Here is a 15957-nt window from a genome sequence, read left to right as displayed (position 1 = left end):
GACATGTGCAGTTCTCATTTTATTTAGATTGTAATCTACAATAATATTGTGAAAATATGAAATGAGTCATTAAGAGACTAACAATTTTAAGAAAAGGCACGTGGGGGGGGGTATAATTTTATTACTAATAACTTAAACACTACTTAATTATTTTTCTTTGATTCGATTTTCAATCAAGAAAAATATCTTCAGCTTTCTGGCAAGGATGTAATATTTTTTTATTAAAGAGATTCTTGATTAATGCTAAATTAAAAAAAATATATATATATATATATATATATATATATATATATAGTTGAGTTGTAACAGTTATCATTTAGTATTGAAGGAAACTTTTTCTTAACTGGCGATATTTTCTTATTCTTTAATTGTGACACCAAGAGATAATGAAAAAGGAAAAAATATTAAAAGGCAAAAGTACGAACCTGTCTGGAGCCACGTTGTACAAACGGTCAATTTCTTCATCAAAGCGTGCACGGAGGGCTGGGTTCAGTGTGTTATGTTGTTGGCTGCAATGAAGATGACACCGTCGGGTTAGATCAGAGAATAATTAGCTTTCTTATTATTTTGTTCAATGGCATGAAACAATAAAATTTTATTTCAAATTTTATAAAGAAGAACAATAGTAAAAAAAAAAAAAATCCATTATTGAGCTTGTTTTAAAGTGATTAGTCATAAATGAAGAGTCCACAGATCATGAAATCTTTCAGACAAATTTCTAAGATTTCAGCAAAAATACAGCATCAAGAGAATAAATACAGTTACAACATTTAGAAATGGTAGAAATGTACCAATACACATCAAGTTGTGTTTTTTATTCAGATTTTAAAATATACTAGACTGCCCGTGACCCGTTATATTGGCAGTGGAATTAATGTATGAGCGCAACACTTGTGATGTAAAGAAAATAGTTTTCTGTGACATAACAGAAACATTTCTATGAAAGTATATTAAAATGAAAAAATATAGATAGATTTTTATGAGTCGTTCTGTTTATAATTGTTTATTTTTGAAAAAAAAAAAAAAAAAAACTTACAGCCATTGAATTATAAGTGGTTTGCCATACTTATAGGTAAATGTGCACTGAACAGATACCATAATACTTAAATTAAACGCAAAAAAAAAGCCCAAAAAACAATTGGGACGCTGAAAATGTACACAGCAAAACAATACGTTTTATTGTCACGTTGATTATTTATTTGTAACGCAAATTAAAAAAAAATATTTTCGGGGTTATTTATTTATGTTGGTAGTGTAAAGGAAATGTATGAATGTTTTTTAAGAAAGGTGTATTAAAAAAATGGAGAATAAATTAAAAAAAAAAAAAAAGTGAAGGCGGTGGTTAAATCGCCGTTGTAAAATGCTCTTATGGTTGTCAACGGGTTAAAGTAGATTTATTTGTAAGAAAATTGCGTTAAAATAAATTAAACGTAATACGGAAAATGCAGAAAGTATTAACAATTGTTTATTTGGATAATTTAAACGCGGAAAAAAAACAATTGGGACGCTGAAAACATATACAGTAAAATAATACGTTTTATTGTCGCATTGCTTATTTGTTTATGCACGCATGCGCAACTGGAAGTCGTAAACCGGATGTTTACCCCGTTACACAGTCATTTGAGTTTTATAATTATATATATTTCATTCTAAAAATCATTACAATTAGCAAATGTCTAGACAATAAGTCACCAAAAATGCAGTCCTAACTTTAAAAATGAATCAGTTGAAAATTCTAAGCAAATACAGACACTTCATACAAGGTTTACAAAGAAATAAAAAGAAAAAATAAATGATACTCTCAGCTTTTCCAACTCATTTAAAGATAAACATAATTAGAAATAATAAATCCCAATTGGTGTGAAATTTTGGATATTTATCATCTCAATATCAGAAAGGATGATTAGATATGAAATTTTGAAAATGACAATTCATATATTTTACAAAATTTGTAAATTTAATAAAAATAAGAAAAATTAAAACAATTAAAAAATCATGTAAATTTTTTAAATCATAAATTGAGAAAACAATTTCATGATTTTTTTTTTTTTTTTTATTAAACGAAACTTATAACATTATCAGAACTTATTTACCTAATTGTTTGCCAATAAAATGTGTTCAACAATTCCAAACAAATCAAAAGTTTGAAAAACTTCATAAGTAAAAATTCATTGAACTCAAAAATACTTCATAGATTTTACTCCTCCAAAACAATCTGTACTCATGTTTTAAAATTATAAAAAGAGGTTACAGGGTTAAGAACAAAATTTCGAATGAGAATTTCTCCTCCCACAATTGTTTTCACCTTGTCTTCTTCCAACATGAGAATTTCAAAGACAGGATTTTAATAATGATAACAAAGTACTCACTACTAGTAACACCATTGTTAGATGAAAAGCTTTGCACACACATACCAAGATTACAACGATCACAATGTATATATTTTATAAATATATATTATGTATATATTTTTTATATTGAAGTGAAATTGACATTGCTCAATGTACAATATTGTAATATTTTACACAAACGTTCCCTTCTGACTTGGTTTCACTTGCTTGGATTTGCTTGTAAATATTCACCTATGTTTATAGATAATTCGAAAACAGGGAAGGTAAGAATTTATTTTAAATATATAATTGATATATTTTACAGAGAATGCTTATAAAATAGTAGAAAAGAGAATGTACAAATAAAATGAAGTGTCTCTTTGCTATAGATTATCAAAGCTACTAAATAGATTCCAAGGAATCTGGCATGGAGATAAGTTAATTTGAGTAAACTAAAAAGAGATTAAGTGAAAAACGTCAGGTGAAAAAAAAAAAACTTTATAGAAGTGGGTTTGAAATTTAAGTTTCATAAAATAAAAAAATGGAGTACTATTAAACCTAGGGGATCAGAATATTGATCTCATTGGTAATAGTGTGAAGCCAACATTTATAATGAATACAATAATTGTATAGTGTGCACAAGATATAAAAGAGTGTTTATTCATTGTAGAAAAGTTTAAAATTTCATGAAATAACATTGATAAAGCTCTACTTAGTATTGAGCATTTTTGAGAGAAAAAATTAATTTGAAGTTCATTTTAACAATATACTAGTAGGGAGACCCGATGTTGTTTGGGATTGAATGAGGATCAACAAATGTTTCACCTTCCCATACTTTTGTCATCAAAATCAGTGAAATCGCCCATTTTTTTTAATCAAATTCACTGCCTGCTCTAGTTAGGGACCTCCTTCCCTTATATGCACCGGAAGAAAGCTTCATATGCATGTTTGCAACGACATAGTCCATAATGCACTGTAGTCTACATTGTACTTTAATGAATCTGCTACTGATTTTTAAAATTATTAAGTTTAAAATGCAAAAGCCAAGTTCTATTGTGCTCTAAAAAGAAACATTTATTTTGAATGTATCCCTTGTCTTATCAAAGAACCAACTGTTGATTTTTATGAAATTATTTTTACAATCATTTCGTAATAATTTCAAAAGATCTATTTGTCTATCTAGTAGTACATTCCAACTCAGGATTCACAAAGAATACAATTAACAATAATTTTAATAAATAAATAACTAGTAAATTTGTGTCGGGCCCTATAATATTGTGGTTGAGCAAAAGTCGGAGGTTAAGTCATTTATTGAACGACATTGCAGTTTCGTTTTCTCTACTTTTTTAGGACCTCACATGCGTTTCGAGGCAGCAAAGAGAACACTTATGAAACTGGCACGTCACAGAATACCATGGTAACCTTGTCCATTATTCCTTGTAAATAAATTCATTTTAATATATTTTGCCTGTGTTTTTCCAATTCTTGCTACTAAATGCAAAAATATATCCCTAATGCCAGAAGTGAGATATTTTTAGCAGGCATCTCTCAGCAATACTGTACGCAAGAGATCATACCATCCACGCAGCCTGAGGATTCTACAGTACAGAGAAATACCACACATAATATCTTCAGACTGCAGCACTCATTTCACCGGGAAGTGTATGCAAAATGACATCAGTTAAACGGGATGCAACAGAGCTCTAGAAATATCGAGAGGTAACACGATACTTTAAAAATGCCTAATACATGATTTGTGAGGACAAGAATTGCACATGGACGGACGTTCTAGAACCAATAGTTTCCTTGTTGAGTGCAACAGGATCATCTTCACATTGCCATCATTGGATGACACCCAAACAGGTTTGTCCGAGTTTCCGGGCTAGAATATCCTGAACCCTAGTTCTACAGCATACGTAATGCAAATCAATGCATTACATGTGTATCAATGAGTCACTCTTGCCAATAAAGAGGCAGACCATAAAGCGGACAAAAACTCAACAAGATCACCTATAAAGATGAAATCAAAGTAGGAGATCAGGTATTACTGCACAACCCTCGGTCAAGTATTGCCCACTTCTCTCACTTACCCTGGATTGGTAATTTTGAGGTCCTCAACAACAATAACATGTTTGACTAAGTAAGAAACAAAAATGGCAAAACAGATCCATCATGCACACATACGTTGCCAAGACCGAAACATCACAAATGACACATCAATCCCCAACATAGCCAAACAGCAAGTACATCTCCTTCCAATACAAGGTTGTGTACAAGTCCAAAAGATGCTTCCAAGAAGATCTACTCGAGAACGGATCCCTTCACACTTCAAAGACTTCATACTAAATTATGCCTCTATATGCTCGTATAATATCCAAGTGAGATCTGAGGGAGCTCTAATAACAATGCTCTGATCCCCATATGACATCAATTGAAATGGATGGCTCTCGTTTAGAAGCTCCATGTTTTGACAAGCTTCTGGGTTTGTCCTTTACTCCTGATCTGAAATGGAACACATACATCAAGTCTGTTGCCAAGGTCACTGGAAAGATGGTGAGTTCCTTCTACCGCTCCAGAAGATATCTCACTACTGATGCAATTCTCTATCTATATAAAAGCCAAGTACGTCCAAGGATGGAATACTTCTGCCACATCTGGGCAGGAGCTGCTAAAAACAGCCTATCCTGCCTTCACAGAGTACAAAATAGACTTGGTGGCTTAGTGGGGGATGCCCTTTTCTCTTCCCTGCAACCTCTCTCCCACAGAAGAGACGTTGCGAGCCTATCCTTGTTTTATCATTATTTCCATGGCAGGTGCTCATCTGAACTCCAATCTCTGGTCCCCCCTTGCCAATCTTTCACGAAAAACACCCTTCTAGCTGAATCCACTGTCAAGAATTTTCCCCATTCTTTATCTATGCCTAAATCAAAACATAGATTCCATGAACAAAGCTTCTTTCTTAGAACTGCACGCCTGTGGAACTCTGTTCCGTCTGCCTGCTTCCCACCCGACTACAACCTGGATGTCTTCAAGTCCAACGTAAACAAATTCCTAATGAACCGCCACCTCAAGTAAACACTTCAATAAATCTCCACATTAACATACTGTACTTGCAATAACCCTTATCTCTGAGTGGCTTCCGGGCCTTGATAAGTGGTGACCACCGTGTAAAAAAAATAAAATAAAATAATTTTAAAAGATCCTATTTGTCTATCTAGTAGCACGTTCCAACTCAGGATTCACAAAGAAAATTGAAAATAATTTTGATAAATAAATAATTAGTACATTAATGTAGGGCCCTATAATATTGTGGTCAGGCAAATGTCGGTGGAGGTTAAGTTAATTATCAGATGCCATTGTAGTTTCGTTTTCTCTTTGTTAGGACCTTGCATGCATTTCGAAGCAGCAAAAAAACATTCATGAAACTGGCACGTTATAGCAGAATACCGCAGTAACCTTGTAAATAAATTCATTTTAATATAAAATAAAATACGTATTATATACATTTGAAGCCAAAACAACGCATTATTACAAAATATAGACATTTATTTTGTTTGAAACTTATTATTCATAGATATATTTTGAAGGAAACCTTCATCTTCAGTATGTCTATTTTTGCCATCTTGTTGCTGGAGCAGAGAATCAGCAAGTAGAAGTCTGTTTGTTGTTTTACGGTAAAAACAACAAACAGACTTCTACTTGCTGATTCTCTGCTCCAGCAACAACATGGCAAAAATAGACATACTGAAGATGAAGTGTATCTTCAAAATATATTTATGAATTTCAATATGAATTTCAAACAAAATAAATGTCTGTTTATTTTGTAATAATGCGTTGTTTTGGCTTCAAGCGTATATAATACGTATTTTATTTTATTCAAACTCACCCAGTGCTTCTAAGGAACAAAAATCTTAACACCATTTTAATATATTTTACCTGTGTTTTTCAATTCTTGCTACCAAACGCAAAAATATAACTTGAATTAAAGTTAAACCTACAAAGGTTAAGTATCATGTTCAATTATGCTCTAAAAAGAAACATTGATTTTGAATGTGCCTGTCTTATAAAAGAATCAACAATTAATTTTATAGGCTGGGCTTTTCTGCTTGTGCGGTGATTAATGTTAGGTTCTATAAAAGTGTTAACTTTGGTCAAAATCTGACTTCCTTCTTCAATTGGATTTTTTCGATTATGGATACTTATCAGATGCATTCTGGAAGAAAATTCTACATAACATTTCCAAACTTATCAAGTACCTTTGTGTGAAATAAAAAAAAAAAATTAAAAAAAACAAAAAACAGCCTAGCCATTTCAGAGTCCATAGAGACCAAACTCGCACACAGAGTTCCTTTTGTATAATAGTAGAGATTTCAAACTTCTCTCTCTCTCATATATATATATATATATATATTAGAAAATATTTTTTAACATCTTGATTGGAAATTACTCATTTAATAAATAAAATTAAAAAAGTAATGATTAATTTTAATCCACAAGTTCTAGAGTTTATTTTTTCTTATGTCTGATACATTTTGAGCTACAAACGATATAAATATTCCTCAAGTCATTGGCATGACATATGCCAAGAATATCTTTTACCAGTTGTGTTTGCTTTATTTTATTTTTTTTGACTCCTTCAAAATTCTCATTTGTTCGTGTTAATAAAGTTTATGTGAGGCACTTGGCAAATACAGAATGAATAATAGTGATCCGGTGCATTACAACTCGTCAAAAATGCATGTAAAACATAGGATAATACACAATTGTCAGGGAAATGAAGAGAGTATGAGTGATGTACACATGTGCAGAGCGAGGTCATCAGGTGTAGTTTGGGTTTTTTGATGCAGGCAGGCAACAACAATTGATGCAGGCAGTTTATTCTACGTTCCCACACTTCTAAACATAAGGAAACGTTTCAAAAATTCATGGGAGATGTACTGTTTTATGACTTTGTAATCATATCTTTGTGTGTTAGACACATAAAAATCAAAAAGGTACCCAGAATTGCAAGATAGGTAATAATTTTGTAGATATTTATCAAGTCATTTGTTAGATGTTGGAGCTCCTATGAATATAATAAGCCTCATAAGGAAAACCGGCATTTAGATTATGACAAGTCTGATGAAGGATATTTGTTAAAAAGAATACTTGTCACACCCAGTGCAAATCGTTTTGTCATAAGTCTTTTTTTCATGTGGGCACAGTGAAATCATGGTAAACTACATCAACGAATGACTATCAATGGTCAAGTGATGTTCTCAAGCAACTTGATAAGCTGATTACAACTGGAGTTAGGGATAAATTTGTATTTCCAGGACCCTGTTAAGCTATAAGAGCCTAAAGTGTTTTCATCACACAGAATTTCATCAAATTGATGATACAACTAGTAAAACTAACAGGACACTAGTTGACAAGTGCCATCAGCATTCTTGAACAGGGCAATGACACTAGTCGTTTTCTGCTGCTCCAGAATCACAGCATTACGAATACAGAACTGAAAGAGAGAAAGCTAGTCTATAAGAAAGGACCCACCACGTTTGAGAAGCAGATATGTATCAAGACCAGGAGAAGCATAGTCGCGTTTATTTTTAAGATAGCATTACAGACATATATTCTATAGTTGTTATTGAATTTGATGTTAGAAACAATATATTTTGGTTATCAACAATAAGAATGCCTGTATAATAGCATTCAGCAATGAGTTCTGCACATTTCTTGGGATCATTGGTGATCAAGTTGGTGTAAGGATTGTAAAAGGAACTAGCTGGGGAGTGAAGTCTCTTCTGTGAATATACCTATTTCCAGAACACCTGAGTGTCAGGATTTGTTGGTAAGGACTGTTTAACCTATTTTTTTTTCTGTTGGTGTCTGTAGTATGCAGTTTATATTCACATTTAGTGTTCCGAAATTTCCTCCCGTTAATCAAACCACCGAAGTTCTCCCATACTTTTGAGTACCAGACTGACCATGCAAATTCAATCTTGCCAAGACTATCTAGTGACCGTTCAAAGCCATACCACCAAGCAAATACTTTTTATATTATTTTACTATTAGTTTGTGTTAAATATTTTAATATCTTTATGTACAAATTAAAGCAGATAATATAGCAATAATATTACACATATTTCTTTAGAATATAATTGAATAAATATACGTCAGTATTAAGATAATATTGTTAGTATACAAAATATGTACATTTATTACCATATATAAAAATAAATTACAAATTAAAGATTTACAACTTTTTCCTGTTTTGCTTTATTTTAAATACTAGCCTACCCCTGTCCCAGCGTTGGCCAGAAAATTAGATTAAGTGACAAAATTGTAATACTACTACTATTACTACTAATGATGTTAATGATAATATTAATACCGAGAAAATACTACTAATGATAATAGAACCAAAGCAATAAAATAGTACTATTAAAAGAAATACTAAATAGAATGGTAATAAATGAAACAATAACAGTAAGACAAATAATAATTAGAATAATTGTAATATTGAGAATAGAACAAAAAGAATACTATTAATACTGCCACTACAAATAAGCCAGTATTAATACTGCCACTACAAATAAGCCAGTATTAATACTGCCACTACAAATAAGCCAGTATTAATACTGCCACTACAAATAAGCCAGTATTAATACTGCCACTACAAATAAGCCAGTATTAATACTGCCACTACAAATAAGCCAGTATTAATACTGCCACTACAAATAAGCCAGTATTAATACTGCCACTACAAATAAGCCAGTATTAATACTGCCACTACAAATAAGCCAGTATTAATACTGCCACTACAAATAAGCCAGTATTAATACTGCCACTACAAATAAGCCAGTATTAATACTGCCACTACAAATAAGCCAGTATTAATACTGCCACTACAAATAAGCCAGTATTAATACTGCCACTACAAATAAGCCAGTATTAATACTGCCACTACAAATAAGTCAAAATAAAAAACAAAAATGTATGAAGAATGTAGAATATCAAAATAGTAATATAAATAAAAGTAATAATAATACAAAAATCACCACCTACAATAATATTGATGATGATGTGCAACGAAATAACTCCCGACTCCTCTTCTTGTTTGACAATTGTTAAGTGAAACTGCCCATGTCAATTAACTTCCATTAACTGTCCGTAATTAACTAATGTTATTCAGAATGCCATTCTTAACATGAATGAGGGAGGGAGTTGAACTATCACTTAAATTAATATATAAAATTGGGAAAGTGAAACTCTTTGAAAGTTATTATGAATGAAGAAATATAAAAAATGCTTAAATTAGGAATTTTTATTTCAGACTCTGGATTCAACAGTTTAAAGGCTTCAAAAATCACTATGACAACCATTATTATTAAAAACAAATATCAGGTTGACAAGTTCTTGTAGCTTTTAACTTTTAAATTCAGATGAACATATCTCAGCTCAAACAAAAATATATTGATCGAAAATAAGCACCATCAGAATCACTTTCTGCCAATGCAAAATAAGTGTATTTATGCTAGTAACAAAAATCTTGCGTTCTGGTGGTGATCAAGTCGTTGAAGGCGTTTTTGATATCGCCTGGTTGTTGAAGTATTTCTCAAGCAGAAGGTTTTCATGATGTTTAAAAAAGTGGTAGTCGATAGGTGAGAGTATGACGGATGAGACAGTTTTGTAGCCCAATTCGTTCAACTTCTGCAGGATCAGTTTAGCAACGTGCGGTCAGGCATTATAGTTGAGGAGAATTGAGCTTTATCTGTTGACTAATGCTGTGTGTTGTTGTCAAAGTTTCTAATGCATTTTATCCATTTGTCGACAGTACTTCTTCGCTGTAGTGGTTTCGCCTGCATTCAAAACAAATAATGGATGAGACTGGTCACAGACCACCAAATAGTCAACATGACCTTCTTTTAGTGCAACTTTGACTTCAGGAAGTGTCATGGAGCTTTGTCAGCGTCTAACAACTGAGCTAAGCAACACCAATTGTCGTAAAGAACCCACTTTTCATTGCAAATCACAACCCAGTCAAGAAACAATTCGTTCTTGTTGCGTAATAGAAGGGAAAATGACACTTCATAATGACGTTTCTTTGAATTCGTGAGGCAACTATTTATCCAGTTTTTTTGTTTTTCAAATCTCTCAAGTGGTTGGAAATCATATATATTACATCTAATTCAAAAGCAAGTTCTCGGATAGTTGTGTGTGGATTAACTTCAACTAAGGCTCTTAATTGATCATTGTAAACATCCGATAGCCGACCACTATGCTCATTATCTTCAAGACTTGTCGCCACCACTAAATTTCTTAAACTACTATTGTGCTGTGCGTTCAGTAGTGGTTCCTGGGCCAAATACTTTCTTGATATTGCAAGCTACTTCAGCAGCTTTTCAGCCTAGCTTGAATAAGAAAATTATACGAATTTGCTTTTTTTCCATCTTCTGAAAAGACATAATTGTTTTAAAACAATTGTAATTTAAATTAGATCGACAAAAAAAACTTAAAACTGATATATAAAGAAGAGGTATTATAAGGAAAACTTATTTGAAGATAATTTTTTAAATCAAAATTAAAATTCCACAAGAACCTTCTTGTCAACTTAATATGATGTGCTAAAAAATGTTTATTTTGATATTTTAAATTTCTATTGAAGCCTTTAAATTGTCAAGAAAGGCTGAATTTCTGAAATAAAGGTTTTTAATGTAAACATTTTTTTTTGTATTTATGTAGAAGACAGACCGTGATGAAATAACATTAAGAAACTCATTCTTAATATAGTGAAGGGAGGACTTAAAAAAAAAAATGTATTCTGTACTTTCACCTAACAAATTACTAAACAAAACTTAATGTAAAACTAATGCATGCAGTATATCAGTATTTGAGTAAAGCAAAAGAAATGTAATAAAACGTAAAAAGTTTTGGAATAAGTTTCTATTTCAGATTTGAATGTGAAATTAAATCTACAACTGAAAAAATACGTGCTTGATGCATTCGCTGATTCAGTATACATTTCGTACAAATGGCAATAAGCGACACAAAATGCCATTTTAAGGGTTATGAAAGTAAGCAAAGTGGAAAAGAAAAAGATCCATTTTTTTAGGGCCACCATAGATCTTATTGAAAGTGAATGGTAAAAAGCCCTGAGAAAAAATGTAAATCGAGCATGAATAGGTGCATTTTTTATGGATGATTAAACGAAGTGATTTAAGGGAGTTAACATATGATTGTATATTCTAAAAAAGTAAATTACAAGTAGGAACCGTATTATATATATATATATATAGTGTGTGTGTGTGTGTAAGAATAATGTTATATTCACATGATATATTATAACCGTACTATATGTAAGAATAATTGTTTTTAATGTTATATATTCACATGATATATTGCCACTGCAAATGTTTTGCATTTTTCAGTGTTCAAAAAAATAAACTTCAAATCTGAAGATCGACTGTTTCTAGTTTTCAATATCTTTCTTTTACGATAGAACAGAAATGTTTTTATCAAAGCAACTAAAGTCGTTCTACAAAAATAAAATCAAAAGTTCAATTTTGTTGCAATATGATGGAAAAGTAAGAGATAATTCATGAAAATTAAGTTACATCTGTGCTTGTTTTGTTTTAATTCGCTGGAAAAAGAATTTTTTTTTACAGAGTCGCCACTTATCAAGGCATGTAGGCCACTCAAGGATAAGGGTTAATAAGCATACAGTGGTCAATGGGACAATGTCATGTTTTTGTTTTTGTTGTGAATTAACAAAAAAGACGTTTTAAATGGTAATGTGTAAAAATAAACTTAATTTTGTCTTAAATTTTAAAAGAAAATAAGAATTTTGCTGCGATATGAAAAATGTTTTTATCAAACACCGTCTTGGAAGTAATTCTGAAATGGTTCCAAAATTTATTCTGTTAAACACTGGAATGAATCTGAATAACTAATCAAATTGATGGAAGCAAAGAAAACCGAAACTTAAGGGAGTGTCAATTATGCCCATGCTGAATGAATGATTAATAGTAAAATTAAATAATCACAGACACATGTAAGAATTGAACCCTTTGAAACAATTGTTAACAGTGTAAACTGGAGTAGGAGGAGAACATAATGAAGTATTTTGCTACCACCTGTAAGAATGACTTGTTTGAGAGAGCGATTCTCCTCAGAATTATTGTAGGAATTCAGTATATTGAACTAAATTTATTGATAATAACCGGAAACACGGTATTGGCAAGTATCATGGTTATTTTAGAATAGTGTGTGGCCCCAGTGTTTCCTTTCCCAGACTATTTTTTATACCGTCTCTGTTTTATTATATAGAGAGATAAAAATGTTATTAGTTGGAGTCTTTAAAATCTATTTTGAAAGGCAATTTATCTCTCTTTATATATATATATATATATATATATATATATATATATATATATATATATATATATATATACACACTATGCATGACAAAACAGGCTAAACAATTGTAATCCTGGTAATGTCAATGATGAGTAGATCTTAGCACTAAGTATTCTTGTATAACGAATATAGATATATCTGTGTTCATATTTATTTATTTGTTTTTCTTTAAAAGTGTATGGAAGCCAAAATGCAAATGGAAAACCAGAAATTTCTATAACCAGAGAGTAATAAAAAAGTAACTGGAGATATCAATCCTCAGGGCCTAGGGGGGGGGGGGGATATTACTTGCTGCTGGTTCCTCCCTCTCTATGTGTTGACCCTCGCCTACCCTTTCCCATTCATAGTAGTTTCATTGCCCCTTTTTCCCCTCTAGCAAAAACTAAATAATAAAAGATATTCTTGCATCAGTAGAATGACATTTTCTTTCTAGCCTGATGATGTAGGAGATTGATACAGAAATATGTATGTACATATGTAACTAATGTTTTTATAAATAAACATATATAAACCCGCTTTGTTCAATCATCGAGCACTCTTTAATAAACACGGGAGTTTCAGTGGATATATATATATATATATATATATATATATATATATATATATATATATATATATATATATATAATTGTAATTCAATGAATTTCAAAAAACTCTCATTGAAATGAAATGAATTGGTTGAGTTTCATATCAAAGAATTTTTATTATTCTAAGCAAGACAAAGAATGTTTTAGAAAGTTTATCTCCTTAACCTATAGGGTTTCGATGTCTCCCATCTCATCAGAGGAGTGAAAATATTAGCAAATAGTTGCTACAGGACTTCTGATAAATGTATTATTTTCACTTTGACTTTCCATGTCTCACTGACTTTAGCAAATAGGGTGCATACCTTTATAACTATTTGCTAATATTTTCACTCCTCTGATGAGATGGGAGACATCGAAACCCTATAGGTTAAGGAGATAAACTTTCTAAAACATTCTTTGTCTTGCTTAGAATAATAAAAATTCTTTGATATGAAACTCAACCAATTCATTTCATTTCAATGAGAGTTTTTTGAAATTCATTGAATTACAATTTAATTTATTTGCTCTATCTTGCATATCGAGCAATTCTTGTTTGGATGGGATAACTTATAGAATATTACTGCCAGTAATATTTTGTAAACCAACAATCTCACGTTTACATAACCACTGATTGTTAAATAAAAACTATTCCAAAGTATATATATATATATATATATATATATATATATATATATTAGGCACCGCCAAAACTGGGGGGGGCAGGTCAGTACTTTTTGACGGACCGTCTTTTTAAAAATCTACCAAAAATCAGGTAATTATCCGATCAATACGAAATTTTCAGCGATTATTAGGAGAAGAATGAACTTTATAACAGTGTACTTATTTTTCATAAACGATATTTATATATATTTTTTTTTTTGCTTACAAAACCCCCCCTTGTTTTGAAGTGGGAACAAATATGCTTAAAATAATCATCTGAAACTGAACAAAACATATTGTGTTGTTGTAAGGGACAGAATTATAGATTAAAAAAAAAAAAAAAAAAAAAAATTGTTTGCATACCTTATTTTGACGTCTGAATATCAGAACTTCGATTGTGTTTAATTATCCCGCTTTTGAGTTTTGAAGTGTGAAATTCGGTGAATATGTTAAGTAAAATAATTAATTTAAGTTAAGCAAAACAAAAAAAAATTTTTTTTTATATTTATACGAAAAAAGCCATTTTAAAATTTTTGATAAATAAATTAACAATTTTTTTTTAGCGAGCCGAATAATGCATGACCATTATTAAACAGAGCATGCTTTGAATAATCGATACAAAAAAAAAAAAATCGATAAATATTGTGCCCTTTGTGTTAAAAATAGCATCATTTTTTTCGATCTCGTTTGAAAACGTTTGCCGCCTTTCGACTACGGTGGACCAAACGCGCTGAAATAATTTTTTTTTATTCTGCTTTAAATTGCCCCCTCCCCCCATTTTGGGGAGCCTGGCCCCCACACACATACACATTAAAAACCAAACTCATACAAATGGTCACCCATCTAGTACTGGCCAGCCTCAGCTTAATAATACATTGAAATTTTCGTCACTGAAAAATAATTTTTTTTGGCCTGTTTAGTCTTCCATAGTTTTCGTCTCATCGAAGGAAAACGTAAACAGAGTCGATCTGAACTCATCGGCGACGCGAAATATCTGGTTAAATATATGAATAAGTGGAATTATTTGAATTTCAGGTACTTATATTATAATATTTTTGCATATTCTCTTAGAAAATCATCCTAAATCTTAGTTAAACAATAAATGAATAAATAAATTATTTCAAAAACCCTTTTTTTTAAATATTTAAGTACGTTTTTTGTGCAAGACAAAAAATAACAATTGTTAACTTTTTGGGAAAATTTAACATTTAAAATTGAATTAAAAATAGTAGAAAAAGTTTTACATTATTCTGTTTTCTATATGATAAAATTCAGGGTTTTATCTTTCTGGAAAAAAAAAAGTTACTCAGAAATAATGGATTTTAATAAATGTAATTTAGTTTTAAAAAACAACAACAACTTGATTTTGCGGCCATTTTTGGCGGTGCCTAATATATATATATACACACACACGTACACATTTGAACATCAGCAGAAATCTGTCCAGAGCTCTTTCAGCTATCATCTCATCAGGAGAAAAATCAATAGCCAATAAGTAAAAAAATAAGTGGTTTGAGATATTTCATAGATTCCAAAAATCATTTTAAAATTTTGGATTCTGTCTATCGCAGTTTGAAAACCTTTGTGCCAGCAGAAGGAATCGTTAAAAACACTAAATCTCTTTGGGAAACTTTGATCACTTCCCTTCTGTTTGTTTCCTCCCCCCCTTCACGGTGCCATTTCAATCGTTTACTGAATTAGATATTTTAATCATCTATTTGCACCTTAAAGATCCACCCCCATTGCTCTTTATTTTCTTTGCTATCGATTTTCTCCTAATGAGATGAGTTTTAGAGAGATTTCCAATAATGTTTAAATGTGTCTAGAAATTTTGTACCTCCAAGCATATATATATATATATATATATATATAAAGCTGAATGTCTGTGTGTGTGTGTGTGTGTGTGTGTGTGTGTGTGTGTGTGTGTGTGTGTGTGTGTCTGGTTACGAATAGGCTCCTATATGATTGACTATTATAGAAAACTGATCACATATAATGATAGA

General features: G+C 31.1%; 1 protein-coding gene across 10 annotated transcripts in view; it reads right to left on the bottom strand.

Annotated features, from left to right (window-relative positions):
* LOC145283782 (vitamin D3 receptor-like) overlaps positions 1-15957 on the bottom strand; it is a 453323-nt gene that overhangs the window by 117480 nt on the left and 319886 nt on the right. For all 10 annotated transcript variants that reach the window (XM_080132844.1, XM_080132848.1, XM_080132847.1 and 7 more), the window contains one exon: positions 426-509. In XM_080132844.1, coding sequence (XP_079988970.1) covers positions 426-509 — 84 coding nt within the window. The remainder of the gene's footprint in view (positions 1-425; positions 510-15957) is intronic.

This window comes from Euprymna scolopes, chromosome 8 (assembly GCF_053919585.1).
Source record: "Euprymna scolopes isolate OS-2025 chromosome 8, ASM5391958v1, whole genome shotgun sequence".
Classification (NCBI taxonomy): Eukaryota; Metazoa; Mollusca; class Cephalopoda; order Sepiida; family Sepiolidae; genus Euprymna; species Euprymna scolopes.
The sequence above is the reverse complement of the archived record's forward strand: the minus strand, read 5'-3'. Positions and strand labels throughout refer to the sequence as shown.